Source organism: Solanum dulcamara, chromosome 12 (genome assembly GCF_947179165.1).
Source record: "Solanum dulcamara chromosome 12, daSolDulc1.2, whole genome shotgun sequence".
Classification (NCBI taxonomy): Eukaryota; Viridiplantae; Streptophyta; class Magnoliopsida; order Solanales; family Solanaceae; genus Solanum; species Solanum dulcamara.
In genome coordinates this window covers 64,370,257-64,391,041 of record NC_077248.1, presented here as the reverse complement: position 1 = coordinate 64,391,041, position 20,785 = coordinate 64,370,257, and the positions used below count along the sequence as shown (strand labels likewise).

Sequence of the window (20,785 nt, the reverse complement as noted above, 5' to 3'; positions counted from 1 at the left end):
AATGAATACAAATTTTTCTCCTGGCCACAATGACAAGCAAAATAAATGAAATTTATTGTGCCAAGAATATTATTGAACTTATATGCCAGCTTTGTAACTTCAAATATATATAACTGATTGTTAGACTCGATTTTTCTTATTTATTTTTATTATCATAAATTAAAGAAATTTTTTTAATTCTCATATTTATTTTAATCTTAGGAACTAATACGAGAAAATACAAAGATCAAATACATAAATAATTTATCAAGACATCAAAATATGAAAATAAAAAAATGAATCAAGAAAGAAATCTTACTTGAAAGAAGAAGTATAGAGTCTGTTGTTGTGTAGTTGTTAGAAGTAAAAATGTCCGGACAAAAAAAAAATTGTATTCCAAATAAAAATATATTTAAAAAGATAGTGCTAAAAAATGTCATGTAATTACATAGTGTGATTACACCAATTCCTTACTCTTTCCAAGGAATTGAGGAGTGTAATTTTTCTCCCTCAATTACACTCAATTTCTCTCGTGTCAAGTAATTACTTGATCTGTCAAACATGTCAAAAGAGTGTAATTATACCAATTACACCAAATTCCAATTTCATTGTAACTTTCCAAACAAGCCCTTAATATCTCATTTCTTTGGTACATCGAAGAATCAAACTTCTATTATGTGTGTTTTTTAAAAAAAAAATATAATACTCAAGACTTGGCCTCAAATAAATGACATAGAGGCCGTTTGAATTGGCTTATAAGCTTTTTATAAGCTGTTTTCAGTTTTTTTTGAGTGTTTGGTTGGCCAATTTAAAGTCATTTTTTGTTTAAAATAAGCCCCAATAAATAGTTGGATTTATTTGGATGAACTTATTTTAAGCAGTTTATAAGTTGAAAACAACTTATAAGTCAAAAAAAAATTTGGTCTGCACCTATTTTTTTTTAACCTATAAGCTGATTAAAAATAAGTCAATCCAAATAGGCTAATAGTTTTGCCCTTATTTAGTCATTCTGTAGGATAAGAATTTTCAAAAATGGACAGTTCAGTATTGACTATTTCATTTGGTGTTTATTTTACTCCACTTATTTGCATTCAAAAATTATTTTTAAAAAATCAAACCAAATCAAATTGAAGTTTGAAAAAAATATTTAGTCATTCTGTAGGATAAGAATTTTCAAAAATGGACAGCTCAGTATTGACTATTTCATTTGGTGTTTATTTTGCTCCACATATTTGCATTGAAAAATTCTTTTTAAAAGATCGAACCAAATCAAATTGAAGTTTGGTGTTTATTTTTGCTCCACATATTTGCATTGAAAAATTATTTTAAAAAGATAGAACCAAATCAAATTGAAGTTTGATTTTTTTTTGAACGCCTCCCTTATACATACGAAAAATCATTAGGTATAAGAGTTGGAGATTTTTCAATGATTTCACTAAATTAGTTATATGTCACTATCTAATCATGTTACTTCAAGACTTTATTGAGCTTTGAAAGATCACTCCAATACTCTAAATAAAAAATAGTAAAAAATTATCTAATTATACAAATATTCCTATGATATTTACTTATTCTTCTTATAATTTGAAATTATTATATATTGTCTCACTAATTAATAATTTAATATCAAATTTCAAGTCAGATAGACCTAGATACATGTATTTTTTCTATTATATACATTGAAATAGGGAGAGAAGCGAGCTAGAGAAGGAGAGAGGTGAGCGAGATGATCTATATATTTCCGATACATGCGAATCACACTAAATACTTGTATTTGAGATACTAGATACATTCTCAAATACAAATACATAACGAGAGGGAGGGAGGGAGAAACGCAAGCGAGAGAGTAGAGAGGCGAGTGACATAAGCTAGAGACAAGCGAGAGATTCAAATACACGTAAAACCACTTAGAGATAGTGTATCCAAAATAATGACACAATTGTATTTATACAAAATTCAAGAAAGAAATAAAAAATAATTCAAATATGTTCTTAAAATGTTTGAAATTGAGTAGGTATGATAACCTTCTTTAATAGTTTTAACTCACATATGTACACTAAAACAAAAATAATTTTTACCTGTAATAAATATGCATATTAACAAAGAGTGATTAAATATTTACCTGTATTAATTAATTGTTATTGAATTCAATGTCGTTATATAAATTTTAGCGACATTTATAAAGAGCATTAATTGCTTCTAAAAGAACACATTTAGCAGCAATTAAACTATTGCTGCTATTTAATTGCCGCTAAAAATCATTTTTGATATAATATTAGGTTATATTTGAAAAGTCATGTGTTATTATCAAATGGTGTAATCCCTATAATAATAATTACACAATCTGATAATTATATAATTGTATAATAATTACAATGATTTGTTTATTTGTCAGAATATAATTTTATTCTGTCATGTTTGGTTAGAGAAATATAATTATACAATTACTAAAAAAATTAAATGAACAGATAGACATATACATATGAAATGTAAAAGTTTGCTCCTTTTTTCTATGAAAAATATATTTACATGAAAAAGAAATGAAGAACCTAAAGAGGTTACCTTAAAATTACATTAGGAAATATTAGTAGCTTAATTGGTTGGTTGCTTGAATTTCCACCTTATTAGTGAGAGTTAGATTCCCACATTGTAATCCCTTCTCTTATCCCCATTTTTTTTAAAAAAAAAACACAACTTTAAATTACATCATGTAATTATATTAAATTCTTAATTCCCCTTTCCGTTGAGAATTGGAGCATTCAATTACTCCCTGTCAATTACATCAAAATTTTCATTAATCAAATGATTATTAGGCCAAACAAACATGTCAAATTATGTAATTACATTCAATTACACTCAAATTCAATTTTCATGTGACTTTCCAAACAAACTTTTAAAGTATGTTATGCGAAATAGATAAAATTGTATATCATGTTTTATCATATATAAATTATGAGACATTGAAGCTTTACAATGTTTTTTTTTGAAAGGGAAAAACTATATAAAATGCTTATTTAAAATATGTTTAACTCTTTTCAGAAAATTTATTTCTTCAAAAATGATTTAGTTTCATATATCACTTATAGGCTTTGTTTTTAGTTTTAGTTTCCAGACTTTATATGATTTTTATTTTTACTTCTGAAATATGTTCTGTTGTCTATCATAGCACCACAACCTTGAATGTAATTTCTCACAAACCAAAATAACAATGAATTTGTTTCACTAATTAGTAAAACCAAATAATCTATTATGTTATTTGGATTATAATCACTAAGTTATATGAGGCCAATCAATAATCTGATTTTTTATTTATCATCTCTTACATTTTTCTTGAATAAGAAAATATATTTTTCCAATTATTGGTTAGTCAAGTGGCTTTCAGGCCCTCTCAAATTCCATTTTTTTTATCGACATGTAGGGTGAATTCTAAAGTTCCTTATTTTGGTGGTAAAGCGGAAGTTCGAAGAGAGAGAATGGCCACAACCACACTAACAGCCTACGTTTCCGACCTACTCATATCCAAAGCACCTTTTTGTAAGTACCCCACCCCATACAATTAGTTGACGGGGAGATGTGGGGAGGGGGGGAGGTTATTCGCCTTTTGAATCAAATAAAGTAAGTAGTAGGGACATTCAACCACTTGACTGTAAGGAGAGCGAGCAGTTTAAATGCCCAAGCAACTTTCATTCTAAAGGTAAGCGAAGAACCAAAACCTTTAGTCAATGGGAGCCCTACTTCCCTCTTTCCGACCTCATCACTTCAATTCAAGGACAATCCTATTTCCTAGTCACAGGATTGGACGCATCTTTGATACTTCAATAGGGCGAGTAGTTTAAATGCTCTTCAACAAAAAGATTCAATAGCATCATTTCTTCCGATTACCGAAAAACTAGTTGCTGACTCAACCTTCCCTTAAATCCATTTCAGTTGAACAAAGATTTAAGAGAAGCAATTTAGCATAATATAAGTGTATTTTTAAAAAAGTACTATTCAGTTTAAATCAAAAACAAGAAACAATCAAAAGAGAGAAGAAAGTGAAGACAAAAAGGGAAAGAAGAATTGAGATTCTTCATGGTTTCACTAAGTTTGCTATAGGTCCGATAACTGATAACAGTATTAGAATCTGATTAATGCGAATTTGTATAGCAAGATTCATTTTTAGAGGCGATGCTTCAATTAAATTTTTTTTTATTTTTTGTAAAGATGCCACTACCCAACACATTTATTATTTTATTGGGCTTTGAGAAATCACTCTAATGCTCCAACCCGAAAATAGTACATACCAAATTGAGATTACACATAAATATTGAAAATTCGGATCAAACAAAATAAATTTCAATTCTTCAATTAGAGTATGATTTTTTTAATAGTTTGATGTTCCATTTAGAGTCTGTTTGGAAAGCCATCTGGTGATTGAATTTAGTGTAATTACTAGGTGGTAATTACACAGCCTGATAATTACACAATTCAGTAATTACAATGACCTGTTTGTTTGTCAGAGTGTAATTACAGTGTAATTCTCATTGTCTTGTTTGGTTAATTACACAGCCTGATAATTACACAATTCAGTAATTACAATGACCTGTTTGTTTGTCAGAGTGTAATTACAGTGTAATTCTCATTGTCTTGTTTGGTTAAACAAATGTAATTACACAGTTAAATTTTAAAAATTAGATTTTAAATAAATAATATTATTACTTAAATTAATTAATGAATACAAATTTTTCTCCTGGCCACAATAACAAACAAAATAAATAAAACTTATTGTGCCAAGAATATTATTGAAATTATCATGCCAGCTTTGTAACTTCAAATATATATAACTGATTATTAGTCTCGATTTTTCTTACTTATTTTTATTATCATAAATTAAAAAAAAAAATTTAATTCTCATATTTATTTTAATCTTAGAAACTAATACGAGAAAATACAAAGATCAAATACATAAAAAGATAGAAATCTTACTTGAAAGAAGAAGTATAGAGTCTGTTGTTGTGTAGTTGTTAGAAGTAAAAATGTCCGGACAAAAAAAATCTTTTGTATTTCAAATAAAAATATATTTAAAAAGATAGTGCTAAAAAATGTCATGTAATTACATAGTGTGATTACACCAATTCCTTACTCTTTCCAAGGAATTGAGGAGTGTAATTTTTCTCCCTCAATTACACTCAATTTCTCTCATGTCAAGTAATTACTTGATCTGTCAAACATATCAAAAGAGTGTAATTACACCAAATCTCAGTTTCATTGTAGCTTTCCAAACAAGTCCTTAATGATCTCATTTCTTTGGTACATCGAAGAATCAAACTTTTATTATATGTGTTTTTTTAAAAAAAATATAATACTCAAGACTTGGCCTCAAATAAATGACATAGAGCCGTTTGGATTGACTTATAAGTTTTTTATAAGCTGTTTTTAATTTTTTTTGAACGTTTGGCTGGCCAATTTAAAGTCGTTTTGTGCTTAAAATAAGCCCCAATAAATAGTTAAGTTTATTTGGATGAACTTATATTAAACAGTTTATAAGTAGAAAACAGCTTATAAGTCCAAAAAAAAAAGTTGACCTGCACCTAATTTTTTTTTTTAACTTAAAAGCTACTTAAAAATAAGTCAATCCAAACAGGCTAATAGTTTTGCCCTTATTTAGTCATTCTGTAGGATAAGAATTTTCAAAAATGGACAGTTCAGTATTGACTATTTCATTTGGTGTTTATTTTACTCCACTTATTTGCATTCAAAAATTATTTTTAAAAAATCAAACCAAATCAAATTGAAGTTTGAAAAAAATATTTAGTCATTCTGTAGGATAAGAATTTTCAAAAATGGACAGCTCAGTATTGACTATTTCATTTGGTGTTTATTTTGCTCCACATATTTGCATTGAAAAAATCTTTTTAAAAGATCGAACCAAATCAAAGTGAAGTTTGGTGTTTATTTTGCTCCACATATTTGCATTGAAAACTTATTTTAAAAAGATCGAACCAAATCAAATTGAAGTTTGATTTTTTTGAACGCCCTCCCTTATACATACGAAAAATCATTAGGTATAAGAGCTGGAAATATTTCAATGATTTCACTAAATTAGCTATATGTCACTATCTAATCATGTTACTTTAAGACATTATTGATTGAAAGAGCACTCCAATACTCCAAATAAAAAATAGTAGAAAATTATCTAATTATACAAATATTCTTATGATATTTACTAATTCTTTTTATAATTTGAAATTATTATATATTATCTCACTAATTAATAATTTCATATCAAATTTCAAGTCAGATACACCTAGATACATGATTTTTGCTATTATATACATTGAAATAGAGAGAGAGGCGAGCTAGAAAAGAAGAGAGGTGAGCAAGATGGTCTACGTATTTTAGATACATGAGAATCACACTAAATACTTGTATTTGAGATACTAGATATATTCTCAAATACAAATACATAGGGAGAGAGGGGGAGGGAGAAACGCGAGCAAGAGAGTAGAGAGGCGAGTGACATAAGAAAGAGGCAAGCGAGAGATTCAGATACATGTAAAACCACTTAGATATAGTATATCCAAAATAAATTACATCTAATTTTGACTCTCCATGTATCTGGACGCACATAAACATGTATCCGAAATTCAAATTATGGCTAAATTCATAATATTAAAAATTCGCGTGAAGGAAAGTAATTTGCTCCTAAAATAGTATGATTTGTATTGTTTGCCCAAAATAGTACATATGGAAAAATTAGAAAATCACTACGTATAATAGTTTTAATGTATACAAATTTAGAATACCTAAAATGCCCTCATGTCAGAAAAGGTAGCATGAAAACCTCAAAAAAGGGGAAAAAGTAAATTGCAAGGCAAATGTATTGTATTTATTTCTATACACAACTATAGTTTCAAAAGATTTACATAACATAGTTATACTTATGATTTTATAGCAAATCTCCTATTCTTAAACTCTCGCTTAGGGCTGGGCGTTTGATATTCGATTCGATATTTTCAAAGTTCGAGTTCGGTAATTCATTAACTGGTAATCGGTAATTCAAAGTATATATCAAATATCGAACTTTCAAACTTCGGTTCGGTAATTCGATAATCGGTAAATCAAACTTTGGTTCGGTACGGTATTTGGTAATACCATATTTTTTAATAGTTAATGTACAATAAAAATTTATCCGCATTTAATATTTACATTAACCTAAAGAATACATATCTTAACTTACATTTTTAATACTACACCATAATTAAGTAATATATGCATTTTAACTTATCGAATACCGAAATCGAAATCACCCTGAAGCCACATTCTACGGAGGAGAAATGATACATCATAAACAAAAAGAAAATAATTTATGAATAGATACAAAATAAAAAAAAATATTACCATGTAATAAAAATGATGAAAAAGAGTGAAAACAAAATCTCTAATATATCACACATAATTTTTATACATATGTTTTTCTTTGAATTATCCAAAAACTCTACATCACTGTACTAATTATTAATTAGTTCCTGCAAAGATATGAAAGAGTTGAAATCTTTCGTTTTCAATGTAACTACCAAACAATTTATGTAGATAACTGACGTGGTGAATAATGCAAAGTGAAATTAGAATTCTTAACCAATTGCATAAATTTGAAATTAGAATTTATAATTTTTACATGTACATGAATTTAAATTTTAGCAGTTATCCATAATGTACGTATTTGAAAGTGTGCATGTAGTATGCTGTAAACGTGAGAAAGTTGAAATGAAAATAGTAAGAGAAATGAAAAAATGGGATAGTTTCCTCTTACTAAACTTTTCTCTTTTTGGTAATTTTTCTTCTTTTTTTTTCCAATTTTTTTGTATTAATAAAAATAAAATTTTTTAAAAAATCAATACCGAATACCAAACCGAATTACCGAAATATCAAAATAGCCGATTCGGTTAGGTAATTCAATTTTCGATATTTTATGCCCAACCCTACTCTCGCTCGCCTCTCCTTTCTCACTCTCTCCTCCCAATTTCTGTCTTTCTCTTTTCCATTGTGATGAGCAATAAAATGAGATGATTTTATACAAGTTTTAAATGTTTATTTTGCAACTTATGTTTACTGTTCATATGTGTAGGGCTGCAAATTCAAGAGTTGAACATGATTATTGAAAAAAGGCCAACAAAGATGCTTAAAAAGAAAAAAAATGACATTTGGCAAGTGTTGATCGTCCGCGCGCTGGTCGCACACTCAAGAGCCCAGCGGCGTGCCCGCGTGAAGCACAACACCCTCACTGGTCCTCCGCACGTTGGTCGTGCGCTCAAGCGCCCAGTGGCATGCCCGAGCGGCGTGGTATCGTGGAAACACTTTTAAAAAAGGTATTATTGGAATTTTGAGGGAAATCCTATGTTATATGATGTTGGAATTTGCCCAGAACCAGGAAATTGAAGAGAGAGCGAAGAAAAAAGGCTAGGTTACAAAAAAAGGAGAAGAAACACAAGGTACAAGACTCGAATTCAAAACGGGAATTGGGATTTGGAGTTTGTTTGCCATATCTTTCTTTTCATCTTTGTTCTTAGTAAATTTATTCTCCTCCATAGAGTAGTTTTTTAGAGGGTATTTTGACAAACATTGTGTATTGATGGATGTGTTGGAATTTTGATTGTCGTTTTTATGCTTGAATGGGAGTTGAATTGAATTGCAACCTTATTCATTATTTTATTTATTTGAAAGAAGAATATCTTAGTTAATATTGTTGCATAGTTTTGTGGATTGAATCAATATATATCTCTTAAGTAATCGAAAGAGCTTGTTGATAGTTATTGATTGAATCTCATAAAAAATAGTCGAAAAACGTTACTTACTTAAGAATAATCCATAACATGTTCATGCTTACTAAGATCACTAGGTTATAATTAGTTTATTCTTTAACTTGAGATTTACTCGAAAGAAAAATCTGAATCTTAATGATAATCTAATCAACTATCGAATTCGAGAGAATCGATAAAACTTTAGAGGTGATAAATAAACATGGTCAATTCTCAACTATCATTATGCACTTGTTTCGTCTTATACCCTATCTTTTATTATTGATATTAAACCTTGTAAATTATAGTCATTTTTGAAAGATCCTTGAAAAGAAAAAAGAAAACAAAAAGGAAATTTCCATGGTTTTCACTAAATTTGCTACATGTCATATCAAGTTATTTCAATACATTTATTGGTTTATTGGACTTTGAAAAATCACTCCAAGGCTCCGAGTCAAAAATAGTACATATGAAAAACCATCACGTATAACAATTTTAAACCACACATATTCTTAGAATACCAAAAATGCCCTTATATTCAAGACAGCCTCCAAAGAAGAGAAGTATAAATCTTCAAGTTTTCACTAAATTTGCTATATGTCACTATCATGTGCTCCAACATACTTTTTGATATATATATATATTTTTCCAATCTAAAAGTAGTAACATATGAAAGACTTTTACGTACTCTCTTTGCTTTTTAATTGTCATATATTTATATAAAGCACATGCTAGCACGGATTAAGCACAATAGTAGTGTATAAAATTGTATGTTTTGTTTTTTTATGATTGATTTTTAACTTTTGCCTTTCAAAATCAAATCACTCCATCCAGTGCTTCACATCGAGTAACACAATCAGAAATTTTATTAAGAATCTTTAAAATTTAATATATATATATATATATGAAAAATATTTTTTTAATTATATATAATTTTATTTTATATATGATCTATTTTTTTGATAAACGATAAAATTAGATATAACAATTTTAAAGCACACAAATTCATAATACCAAAAAATACCCTCATATAGACAAGCAAACATGACAGTGTCTAATTGCTTAAAGGCCACTTGTAAGCTGACGAAGATTGTTCAACTAACCATCCAAATTGAGACAATACATATAAAAAACCATTACCTATAGAATTTTAAAGCACACAAATTCATAATACCAAAAGTACATTTGTATCGAGAGCAGACATAACAACGTTCAGTTTCTTAAAAGCCATTTGTAAGCTGATAAAAAGTGCTCAACTGACAATCCAAATAAGAAATAATAACAATTTCAAAGTACACGAATTCATAATACCAAAAATACATTCGTATCGATAAGCAAGTATGATAACGTCCAACTTCTTAAAGGCCATTTGTAACCCCATTAAAAATGTTCAACTACCAACCCAAATCGAAAATAGTACATATGAAAAATCATTACATATAACAATTTTAAAGAATACAAATTCATAATACCAAAAATATCCCTATATCGTCAAGCAGGCATGACAACGTTCAAGTGCTTAAAGGCCCACTTATTAGCTGACGAAAGATGACTGACGATCCAAACCAGAGATAGTGCATATGAAAAATGGATAATTTTAAATATATATAATAAATTAATTAATTTATAATAAATATAATTATATTTTATTTACATAAAAATAGTCAAAAATAATAAGAAATGTATAGTGACTATATAATATAACTTGCAAAAGTCGTAGAAACTATACATTGACTATACAATATAGATTACTTATACAAAAGATATACACTAAATATACATTATGATACATTCTTTACATGAAAATAAACTGAGTATACATTAATATACACCGAATGACCATTTTTTTAATAATTAAAATGACTGAATAACCATCTAATTATCCCTATAAAAAACCATTGCGTATAACAATTTTAAAGCACACAAATCCATAATTCCAAAAATACCCTCGTATCTTCAAGCAGGCATGTCAAAGAACAGCTACTTAATGCCCACTTGTATAGCTTAATGACAAGCCAAATTTTAGAAGTTGTAGTGACTCCTCCAATGAACAACAATTGCATCAATAAATTAGTGATTCCATTGATTCAGTAAGCAAATTGAGTCACAGAAAATGGAGGAAACATCTGAAGGGTCATCAATTTTACCGCAAGAATTAATTTTTGAGATTTTCTTGAGGTTACCTGTCAAATCCCTCTTGAAATTCAGGTGTGTTTCGAAATCTTGGCTTTTTTTACTCTCAAATCCTCTATTCAGCAAAACCCATGTCGATTTTTGCTCTAAAACCCCCAAATTTACTGATTATAGACTTGCTGTGGTAAGTTCTGTTTCTGGTTTAGGTAGAATCTGCCATTTTTACAACATGGGGTTTGATAATTCATGCCTTAATGTGGCTAAACATACTTGTCCTGCTGAATCGTTAGATCTCTCAGCTCGGATTTTGGGTTCTTGTAATGGGTTGATTTGTGTAACTAGTAACTCGTTTACATTAACGGTATTGAACCCATGTACTGGAATGTTTAATGTGTTTCCTGATTCAATGCTTCGGAATAATGGCCGTGGTGGTGGTGGTGGTGGTTGTTATATTCGATATGGATTTGGCTATGATGTGTCTGTTGAAGATTATAAGGTTGTTAAGATCTTTAGTATTCCTCAAATTGAGGGAAGATATGAGAACATGGTTAATGTTTATAGCTTAAAGGCTAAATCTTGGAAAATGATCGAGGGATTCAATAGTGGTAATTTAAATGGAAAGGTTGGTGTGTATGTAAATGGGGCACTTCATTGGGAAGTGCGCCATAGTCATTATTCCGGTGGGTTTTGGGAGATTGTTACTTTGAATCTGGCTGCAGAGAGATATGGGACAATAGCACTGCCTAGCTATGAAGACGAAGGTGTTTATTGGACGTTAGGTGTTTCGAGGGGGTATTTAGTCGGTTGTTGCAACTACGAACAGAATAAAGGGGATGTGTGGGTGATGAAGGAGTATGGTGTCGAGAAATCTTGGACTAAAGTGGTTACCATCTCGTTACCCGTCGATCGTTGGGCTTATATCTTACCATTGTTTGTGGCTGAGAATTGTGATGAATTTCTGCTGCAGCTTGGGGAAGAACTAGCGCTGTATAATTCAAGGGATGGTTCATTCACGCGTCTTGACGGTTACACATCCGGTGGTGGTTTTCGTCAAGTTCAAGCGGTGACCTACTTTGAGAGCCTTGCTTCACCTCATATTAAGTGAAGTGATGACAGGTTACAGTGTGAAGCCAGTGAAATTAAAAGAGGGTAAAAATCTTTCAGATTGCCTTGTATCCCAGTTCTCATATTTAGTGATCACATTTTGTCTCTGTCATTGTGTTGTTTTGGGTTCTTCCTTATCATGTAAGATGCTTGGTACTTCAGCAACATTGAAATACTATTGTTATCATGCTCAATAAATTTCTATCTTCCCATGCAATTTTCATGTCATGAATCAACATGTTGATAAAAATACAAGTAGGGGTCAGTACGGAACAACATGTACTGAATAGGTATTATCGGCCGACTCAAAATAGAAATCAATATGCATAAAGTAATAGCAGAAAATTAACCTTTAACACTTAACATATGGCAACCAACAAGATTAAGATCAAGTAACAACACAATGAACCATTACACAATCAGTCAACAATATCAAAAGTATACCTGAAGACTCAAGCCTCCACACCACGCTCTTTTGGAAAATGAGTTATTGGAGATTGGGTAGCATTAAGTCATTTTAATTTGTTTTTCTTTAATGTTACCGTGTCGGAATGTGACATTAGATCCAAATATACCGTGCTGGAATGTGACACCCGATCCAAACATACCGTGTCGGCTCGTGACAGCCGATCCAAATATAATTAATTTATCATTCTTTCTTATTACATTCCATTTCATTAACAATATTTCATCAAGGCTTCTTTATTCAAGGCACCATTTTTGATAGGGCAAGTTCAAGATTATGGATTTCACGGTATTGGAATTTCAGACCAATCACAACAACTTACCAACCATCCAAACCACAACAATGAAATGCATAGTAAACTTCACACATTACTCAATGACTATCAATCGCTATTAAGAGTCTATCTATGATATAGAATAAATCATAACCTACCTCAACCGAAGAATCAAAGTCAAACAAGCTAATTTACCAATGTTTTTCCTTTCTTCAACTCCTTGGAACGTTTCCAATCTATTAAGTATACAATATTCATAAGCAAACGAGTCTGTAGACACCCATATTACTGTATGTCTAGCCTAGATCTAAAACTCACCCAAATCTATAATCAATTTTCTAAATTTCAAACATAGGGTTAAGTCTTAATTCCTCTTTCTCTTTTCTTTTATAAAATAGTTATGTACTAAAAGTAACAATCCCTATTAATTTATTTCAATAAATATAAAATAAAAGGTATAGGGTATTCAATAAATTATTCATTTAGACCATTAATTAAATTAGTTATCTAAATTTACATCTCAACTAAATAACCGTAGTTATCGAATAGTACAAAATTTCATCTAAAATTTATGGTATGAGTCTTTTTTTAAATAAAAAATTATAGTTCTCAAAACGATAAAATCGGGTATCTTATTATAAAATGGAGCTTGTTTCCACAAGTGGTTTTAGGTTGGTTACTTAATATCTAAGTTCTGCAAGTTTTTCTGATGTATGTTTTGGCGTGTTTTTCCTCTCCAGGAACTGGGGTTAAGCATCTTTCCGGTGCTTGTTAATTGCTATCCATCAATTATAATTAGCCTAACACACACCCACATATACAATACTACTGCCCTTTCCAATAGGTTCAAAGAGAAAAATTGTCATACTGAGTAGCCTGAAAACTGACCTAGTACATGTGTCTTTCTCCTACCAAAAGTAATAAAAAAGAAATAAATGTTTTCCCTTTACATTGACAAGAAATTCTCCCCCCTCCTGTCCCCTTCATACAGATGGACAAAATAGTGATGGTGTGCTGTGTTTTGGAGATTTGTAGTGACAACGTGTCAAGCAGTGGCTCGACTATTGCCAAATATCTGTTGGCCTTACTCCTGTGAACATTATGGTTAATAAATGATATTGTTATGTTATTGGTGATCGCGTTGAGTACATTCTTGACCTCATAGCGTCACTAATTCTAAGGTAGCACTAGTGCATGTGTTTGTTAAAATGCTTAAAGTGAAGTAGTCATGTTAATCTTAACCATGTACTATATGTTGGAACAAGCATATTTCACGAAAAGACCTTGCCTTAGCCTTGGAAGGTATGAAAGAAGACACGAAATTATCCCGAGAAGATATGTAGATAAATATTGACTAAGTTAAGCCTTCATATGTCATACATGACTTGTTATAACTCTTGTGAATGTGTAGAAGTGAAACTTGCTAGTTATATGTGTTGAATGCTTTAAGTGACCATGATTGAGTAAAGCATGCCATGTATGTATGATATGAACGACTTGGACTGTACGGTTTACATGCTTGATTGTTTGTTTTCCCATGTTTCCTTGTCATCGATTTAGGGTCGAAGGACAAATTCATACAATCAATACCGTGTATAAGTAGCTACATGATCAATCAATGCAGGAACCACAAGAATTTTAGGTTTGTTCATCATCCAATTGAGTTATGCCTTTGAAGCTGATCTCATGCACAATATAAATGTTGGTGCAAGTAAATACTTAATAAGTTCCCGTGATTTGTGCATTTTCCAGGTACTCTTCGAATGGTGGCATTGTTCCTTCGATGGAGCTATGCATTTTGCAAGCATACTTTGAGCACGAGGAGTATTGAGGTTCAGAGTACACACCTACGGTCCAAAAGAAGCCTTCCTCCATTCCTTTCTAAGACAAGGAGGTTCAGACATAGCAACAATATCCAGAAGATTAAGATGAATTGTTTGCTTTTATTTAACTTTTGGCAGAAGTAGAATCACTGTAAAACTTTTGTTTGCTCTCTTTGTGAATTAGAACTGCCTTTGTGCTAATGGAATACAACTTTGTTACCTTTCCCAAAAATATTTAATTAGCTTAGACAATATAGTAGAGTACTCAAATGGAGGCGACTCAGTGCACTAAGTTCCTGCTCATTAAGAGTCGTTTGATAAGGTGTATAAGAATAGTGCTAAATATGTTGTCTTAGTAATGATTGTATTAGTTATGCTGAGATTGTTTTTTATGCAATATTTGATTTGATATATTAAAAATAATATGCATTGTATAATTTCTAAAAAAAATAATTATTCGTTAACAAAATATCCTTCACAAATATAGTTGAAAGGATGTGAATTGAGGGGCAAGTGTCTTTAATCATACTAATACATGAATTAAAAAGCTAATACACAAATAAGGTACTGATCATACACAAAACTAATACATGCATTTTTTTCTAATACACTCTACTAAACGAGGCTATGTTTTTGAGAAATCTAAAGTATTTTTTTTTATAAAATTGAGGTGTTTGGTCAAGTTTCTTGGGTAAAGATACGAGTAGTTAACAAATTATAAATTATGGATAAAAATCATTTACACGCCGAACTATACTCTGGAAATCAAACTCCCCCCTCAACTTTGAGAAATAATTATTCTCTCGATCTCCCTTCTTTTAATTGACTTTTTAAAATGTATATTCTACCCTTACATTATCAATCTTTATCATCTTCTTTTTCTATTAAGAAAAGTGAAAAATATTGATTGTGTATATAAACTAATATCGTTCTACAATGAAACAAATGAACATAATAAAAGTCATAATTTTATTAATTTTAACAGAATCTGTAAGGTGCCTTATAACGTATTTCAGCACAAGTAATACAAAAATAATTAATAAAAATAAAAATATATCATAACAATTTGTTAAAAAATTATCTATTTATATTGTAAATAAATTTTAATTATAATTTAGAAAATATTTCATTATCATCAAAATTTATTTATCTATATAGATAATAAAGAATAAGTGATAGAAATAATACATAAATGTACTCTTTAACTTGACTGTAATTGACATCTGACAACTAAATTTGTATAAAACTAAACAAACATACACCCACGTCTTAAATATGCATGCACATATTACATATATACATACAATATACGTACATAATGCACGTAATACTAAAACGACAATCATAAAAAAATGATAATGTAAATCTGACTTTTTTCGCTTCTTCGTCAAGCTTTCGAGCAGCTCTTTCAACTGCTACCTAATTCCCCAAGAGTCATCCGGGGGACTTGACTCCACCAAAAGGTTCTTTCTCTCACGTAATTTCGCCCGTACGTTTCATATCTATATCGGAAATTCAAACCCATGATACAATCTTCTTGCATTGTATGCCGATCTAAAACCAATGCCTTAAGCCACTCAACCATACCTCCCCAGACAAGTGAGACTTGCTCAATTGGTTAAGCACCTCCACCCACGACCGCTAGGTCCTGGGTTCGAGTCACATTGGAGGGGAAGTATGGAAACACTATTAACCCTCCAAAATGGGGGTAAAAAAAAAAAAAAAACCATACCTTCCAGTTATTGATCGAAATGAAATTGGATGTGCCGGATTTGGTTGCTTGCACGAAGGATGGAACATAATTGAGTCACTTTCGGGTGTGGATTCAAGAAGTTTATGAATTTCTATTAAATTTTTCCTTGTTTTCACATTAGGAAAAATATTTCTACTTTACGACGTCGTTCGTTGACCCACCTCATCCCAGTATAGTCTGAAATTTCTTCGATTTTCGGTGGAATTGCAGAAATGGCGGATCGATTTTATCCAAATGTAATGCCGGATTTTGTTGCAGAGAATCCGGCTGTTGAAGAAGAACAACATCCAATTCCACAAGGAACGAATGAATCACTGTTGAAGCTTCTCTCTACACCGTACCACACTCTATCCGAAAAATTCAAACGCGCCGCTCTCGATCTCAAAGAAACTGTAAGTAACTACATCTTCTTCCCTTATAGGATAGATTATTAATACACATCACTTTATTGCGGCTTTCACAATTCAATTATGAAGTGTTTTTGGTGATAGTTCAGGTACGAAAACGTAACAATTAATAACTGAAGCGTGAAATTCGTGAAAAAGTGATAGTTCTATTGTGTTTTGACCATTAACAAAGCTTCTAGAAAGTTAAAGTGCTTTTTTTTTCCTTAGGTAAACTAAAAATACCTTGCTGAGTAGAAAAAGGGAATAACTTATGGTTGAGATGTAAAACTCGTGAAAAAATGGTAGTTACTGCTTGTTTTTCACGATTGGCCCTTAGCATGTTTGATCAAGCTTCTAGAATTTTTTTTTTTAGTTAAAAGAAGAAATGTTTGTTTTAGAGAATTGAGTTAATTGGCCAAGCTTTTCGCAAACAATAAGTACTCTTGAGAACGGAATAGTGGAAGATGTTTTTCAGAAGCTCAAAAAAGTAGTTATTTCCTTGTACTTTTGGAACCTTGTCCAAGAACAACTTGTTGCTTTAATATTGGTAGAGATGTTTCTCAAATTGATTAGTCAGACACAAATTGATATTCCACAACTTGCTGCTATAATATTGGCAGAACTCAGAAGTGTTTTTTTCAAATTGATTAGCCAAACATAAACTGTTACTCTCCGAAAGTACTTTTTGGGGAAAACACTTACAATAAAGTGATAGTTAGTGTGTGTTTTTGACCACTGACCCTTACTAATAGCATGTTTGATCAAGCTTCTAGGAAGCTAAAGTGCTTTTTTTTCCCTTGAAAATTAGAAATGTTTGTTTTAGAGGATTAAGTTATTTGGCCAAGCTTTTAGCAAAAAATAAGTACTCTTGAGGACAGAATAGCGGAAGATGTTTTTGAGAAGCTCAAAAAAGTAGTTTTTCTTGTACTTTTGGAACCTTTAGAAGTATTTCTCGAATTGATTAGCAAACATAAATTGCTATTGCACAATTTGCTGCTATAATATTGCATAAGTGTTTTCCAAATTGATTTGTCAAATACAAACTGTCACTCTTCGAAAGTACTTTTCTGAAAAAAATACTTACAAGAAAATAAATTACTTTTTCAATTAAATAGATTTTGAAAGCTTGACCAAACAATTTATAAACATCCGAATGACATGAGTCTAAGTGGAGCAGAATAGACATTGAGGATATATATGGTTGACTTTAGCTAGTTTGAGATTGAGGTATAATTGTTGTTTTTGACGAATTGATGTCTGGTGTGGTTGCTGACAGATCGTGGTGGAGACATGGGGACTAGCAAGGCAACAGGTTCCAGACTTTACGCTCTATTGTGGAACCCTTGGGACTGCTTTTTTGCTCTTCAAGGCCTATCAGGTGACGAAGAACACGAACGACCTTGCTGTTTGCTCTCAGATTGTTAAGGATTGTGATTCTGCTTCTCGACACTCAAGGTTTGCGCTCGATCCGCCAAAAGTCTTGTCCTTTCTATGTTATATGCATTATTGTTTATTTATGGTTTCCAATGACGATATATCATCGAAATGGACTTCTTTTGGTTGATTTTTTGTGTTACTTTGATCAATATCTCACACTCCTTTCCTGGTTTCCAATTTAAAGCTTCAAATGGCATCAAGATAAGAAATTGAGTCCTTTTTGGTTGATTTTATGTGTTAGTTGGATCCATGAGTTCTTATTATCTGACATCCCTTTGTGGGGTTTTCTATTTAAAGCTTCAATTGGAAAATGGACTTTTCTAGTAGATGTTTTTTGTTACTTTTGATAAAATGAGCTTTGGGGAAATGATGAATTCCTGGCTTTTCAATTTAAAGCTTCAATTGGCAGCAATATAAACAGAATGGCCTTTTTGGGTTGATTATTGTGTTAATTTGATCAATAGGGATGTGACGTTTCTATGTGGGAGAGCTGGGGTTTGTGCACTAGGTGCCGTCGTTGCCAAGTACATGGGTGATGATCAATTGGTTTTTTACTATGTATCTCAATTTAAAGAGGTTCGTTTTTGATAGCTTATAGCTAGACTTTCATATTGAAGGTTTTTCTTATAGAAGCTTCCTTTTTGTTTTCCTCTACGTTAGAGCTTACAAGATACACATTTGGTTCTAAGAGCAGATAAAATTAACCAAAGATCTTCCTGATGAATTGCTGTATGGTAGAGCTGGATACCTTTGGGCCTTTCTATTCATAAATAAGCATATTGGCAAAGGAACAATTCCTTCCACCTACACTGTAAGTGCAACTATAAGTTTTGTAGTCTAAGCGGACATTAGTCAGGCGGTTGTGGTATCCAGTCTGAACTTATCTACTCTTGATTGTATCTTAGGATGCTGTGATCAATGAAATCATCAAGAATGGAAGAAAATTGGGAGGGAAAGGCAGAAGCCCATTGATGCATGAATGGTATGGTGAGATGTACTGGGGTGCAGCTCATGGATTGGCTGGAATTATGCATGTTCTGATGGACTTTGAACTGAAACCCGATGATCTTGAAGATGTCAAAGGGACTTTAAAGTACATGGCTAAGAATCGGTTTCCCAGTGGAAATTACCCTGCAAGTGAAGAAGATAGGAAGAGAGATGTACTCGTGCATTGGTGCCATGGAGCTCCTGGTATTGCGCTAACACTTGTCAAGGCAGCTGAGGTAATAACCCCTTTAATTATATTTACCTCACATGCCATTTGTATGAAATATATCGAAGATTCATCATTTCCTCAATTAATTGAGGGAGTTTGAGCATCCAGACTTTCCTTGTGTAATTACATAGAACCTCCTCGGGTTTTTCTTTGTTTTTATGATCTTGAGATGTAAGAGGTTCTAGCATCCTTTACAATGACGAATTTCAAACTTTTTTATATGGTAACTGTTTAGCACATTAAATCCCATGGTTTTTAACATCATGAGTAAGTTCACTTTCAACTGTTTTCACCCCCTCTATGTGCTTGAATTTATTAAGGGTAGGGGAATGTAGATTTAGTTGCCTTAAGTCTTTGCTTCCTAGTTTTTCCTTTTAACCTTGTTAAGTTTTTCTGTTTCATTGTTGGTCTCTCTTGGATTCCTGTATGTGGCTTTCAGAGAAAGTTTGCGCGACAAGCCTGCTGCTACTCTCTCTCTTCACGTTCTTTTGCTCTTCAGTCTTGAGCAACCAATATGCTGCTGTTCTCTTTTCTGTTTCTAGTTTTAAACGTCCCTCTTTTCAACCCTTTTAACTACAAGTAAAAGTATTTCCTTATTTAAACACTTGAACTTCTCTTTCTATCACCAATGAAGGAGAAATGCTTTTCACCAAAGCTTATGGGAACACTTCATATTCCCTCCATTTCCCATTTAATCTTACTATAATGTCACCAAGTTAAAGTAGCTCAAGGAGGTCGTGATCTATGGAATTCTGCATTTAAATTACCTTGTTATCCCTGGACAATTTTTAGTGTGTTCTTCGTTGCATTTGAAACAAAGTTTTCAATGAGCGTTAATGCATTACTGCATTCCTACTTTGGCATGGAGACACCGTAACTAGAAAGAGGAATGAAGAAGAAAGAAATTGTGTTTTCACGTTCATATAATTTTTGGTTTCCTTTGTTTAGACTTTCTGTCAGTTGATTTTGTAACTTGAAATGCCATGGAAAATTCCAATGCCAGGTTTTTGGAGATGAAGAATTTCTTAATGCAGCAGTAGCTGCAGCAGAGGTAGTATGGAACCGCGGCCTTCTTAAACGTGTTGGGATGTGTCATGGCATCAGTGGGAATGCTTATGCCTTCCTATCTCTGTATCGACTCACAGGAAATGTGGAGTACTTGTATAGAGCCAAAGCTTTTGCCTGCTTCCTTCTTGATAGAGCTCACAAGCTAATAGCGAAAGGAGAGATGCATGGAGGAGATAGCCCATACTCCCTTTTTGAAGGTATTGCGGGTATGGCTTATCTTTTCCTAGACATGACTGATCCGAAAAACGCTAGGTTTCCTGCCTATGAGTGAAAACTTCATCCCCCTGATAGAAGGGGGTGTTGTAGCACTTCTCTTACGTGTATAAAGAACTCGTTTATGTGATATGCACCTAAATCTCTTCTATTTCA

At 31.7% G+C, this 20,785-nt stretch overlaps 2 protein-coding genes across 2 annotated transcripts; both read left to right on the top strand.

The window, feature by feature from the left end:
• The first annotated feature begins 10,683 nt into the window (after positions 1 to 10,683).
• LOC129877578 (F-box/kelch-repeat protein At3g23880-like) lies at positions 10,684 to 12,210 on the top strand. Its single transcript, XM_055953098.1, has one exon. The coding sequence runs from the start codon at positions 10,870 to 10,872 to the stop codon at positions 11,992 to 11,994; it is 1,125 nt and encodes a 374-aa protein (XP_055809073.1). The 5' UTR covers positions 10,684 to 10,869; the 3' UTR covers positions 11,995 to 12,210.
• Positions 12,211 to 16,301: 4,091 nt separating this feature from the next.
• On the top strand, positions 16,302 to 20,785 carry LOC129876203 (lanC-like protein GCL2). Its single transcript, XM_055951561.1, has 7 exons — positions 16,302 to 16,373; positions 16,520 to 16,701; positions 17,972 to 18,150; positions 18,597 to 18,708; positions 18,827 to 18,943; positions 19,038 to 19,355; positions 20,352 to 20,785. Exons 2-7 carry the CDS (start codon positions 16,522 to 16,524, stop codon positions 20,685 to 20,687), a joined length of 1,242 nt encoding a protein of 413 aa, XP_055807536.1. The 5' UTR covers positions 16,302 to 16,373; positions 16,520 to 16,521; the 3' UTR covers positions 20,688 to 20,785.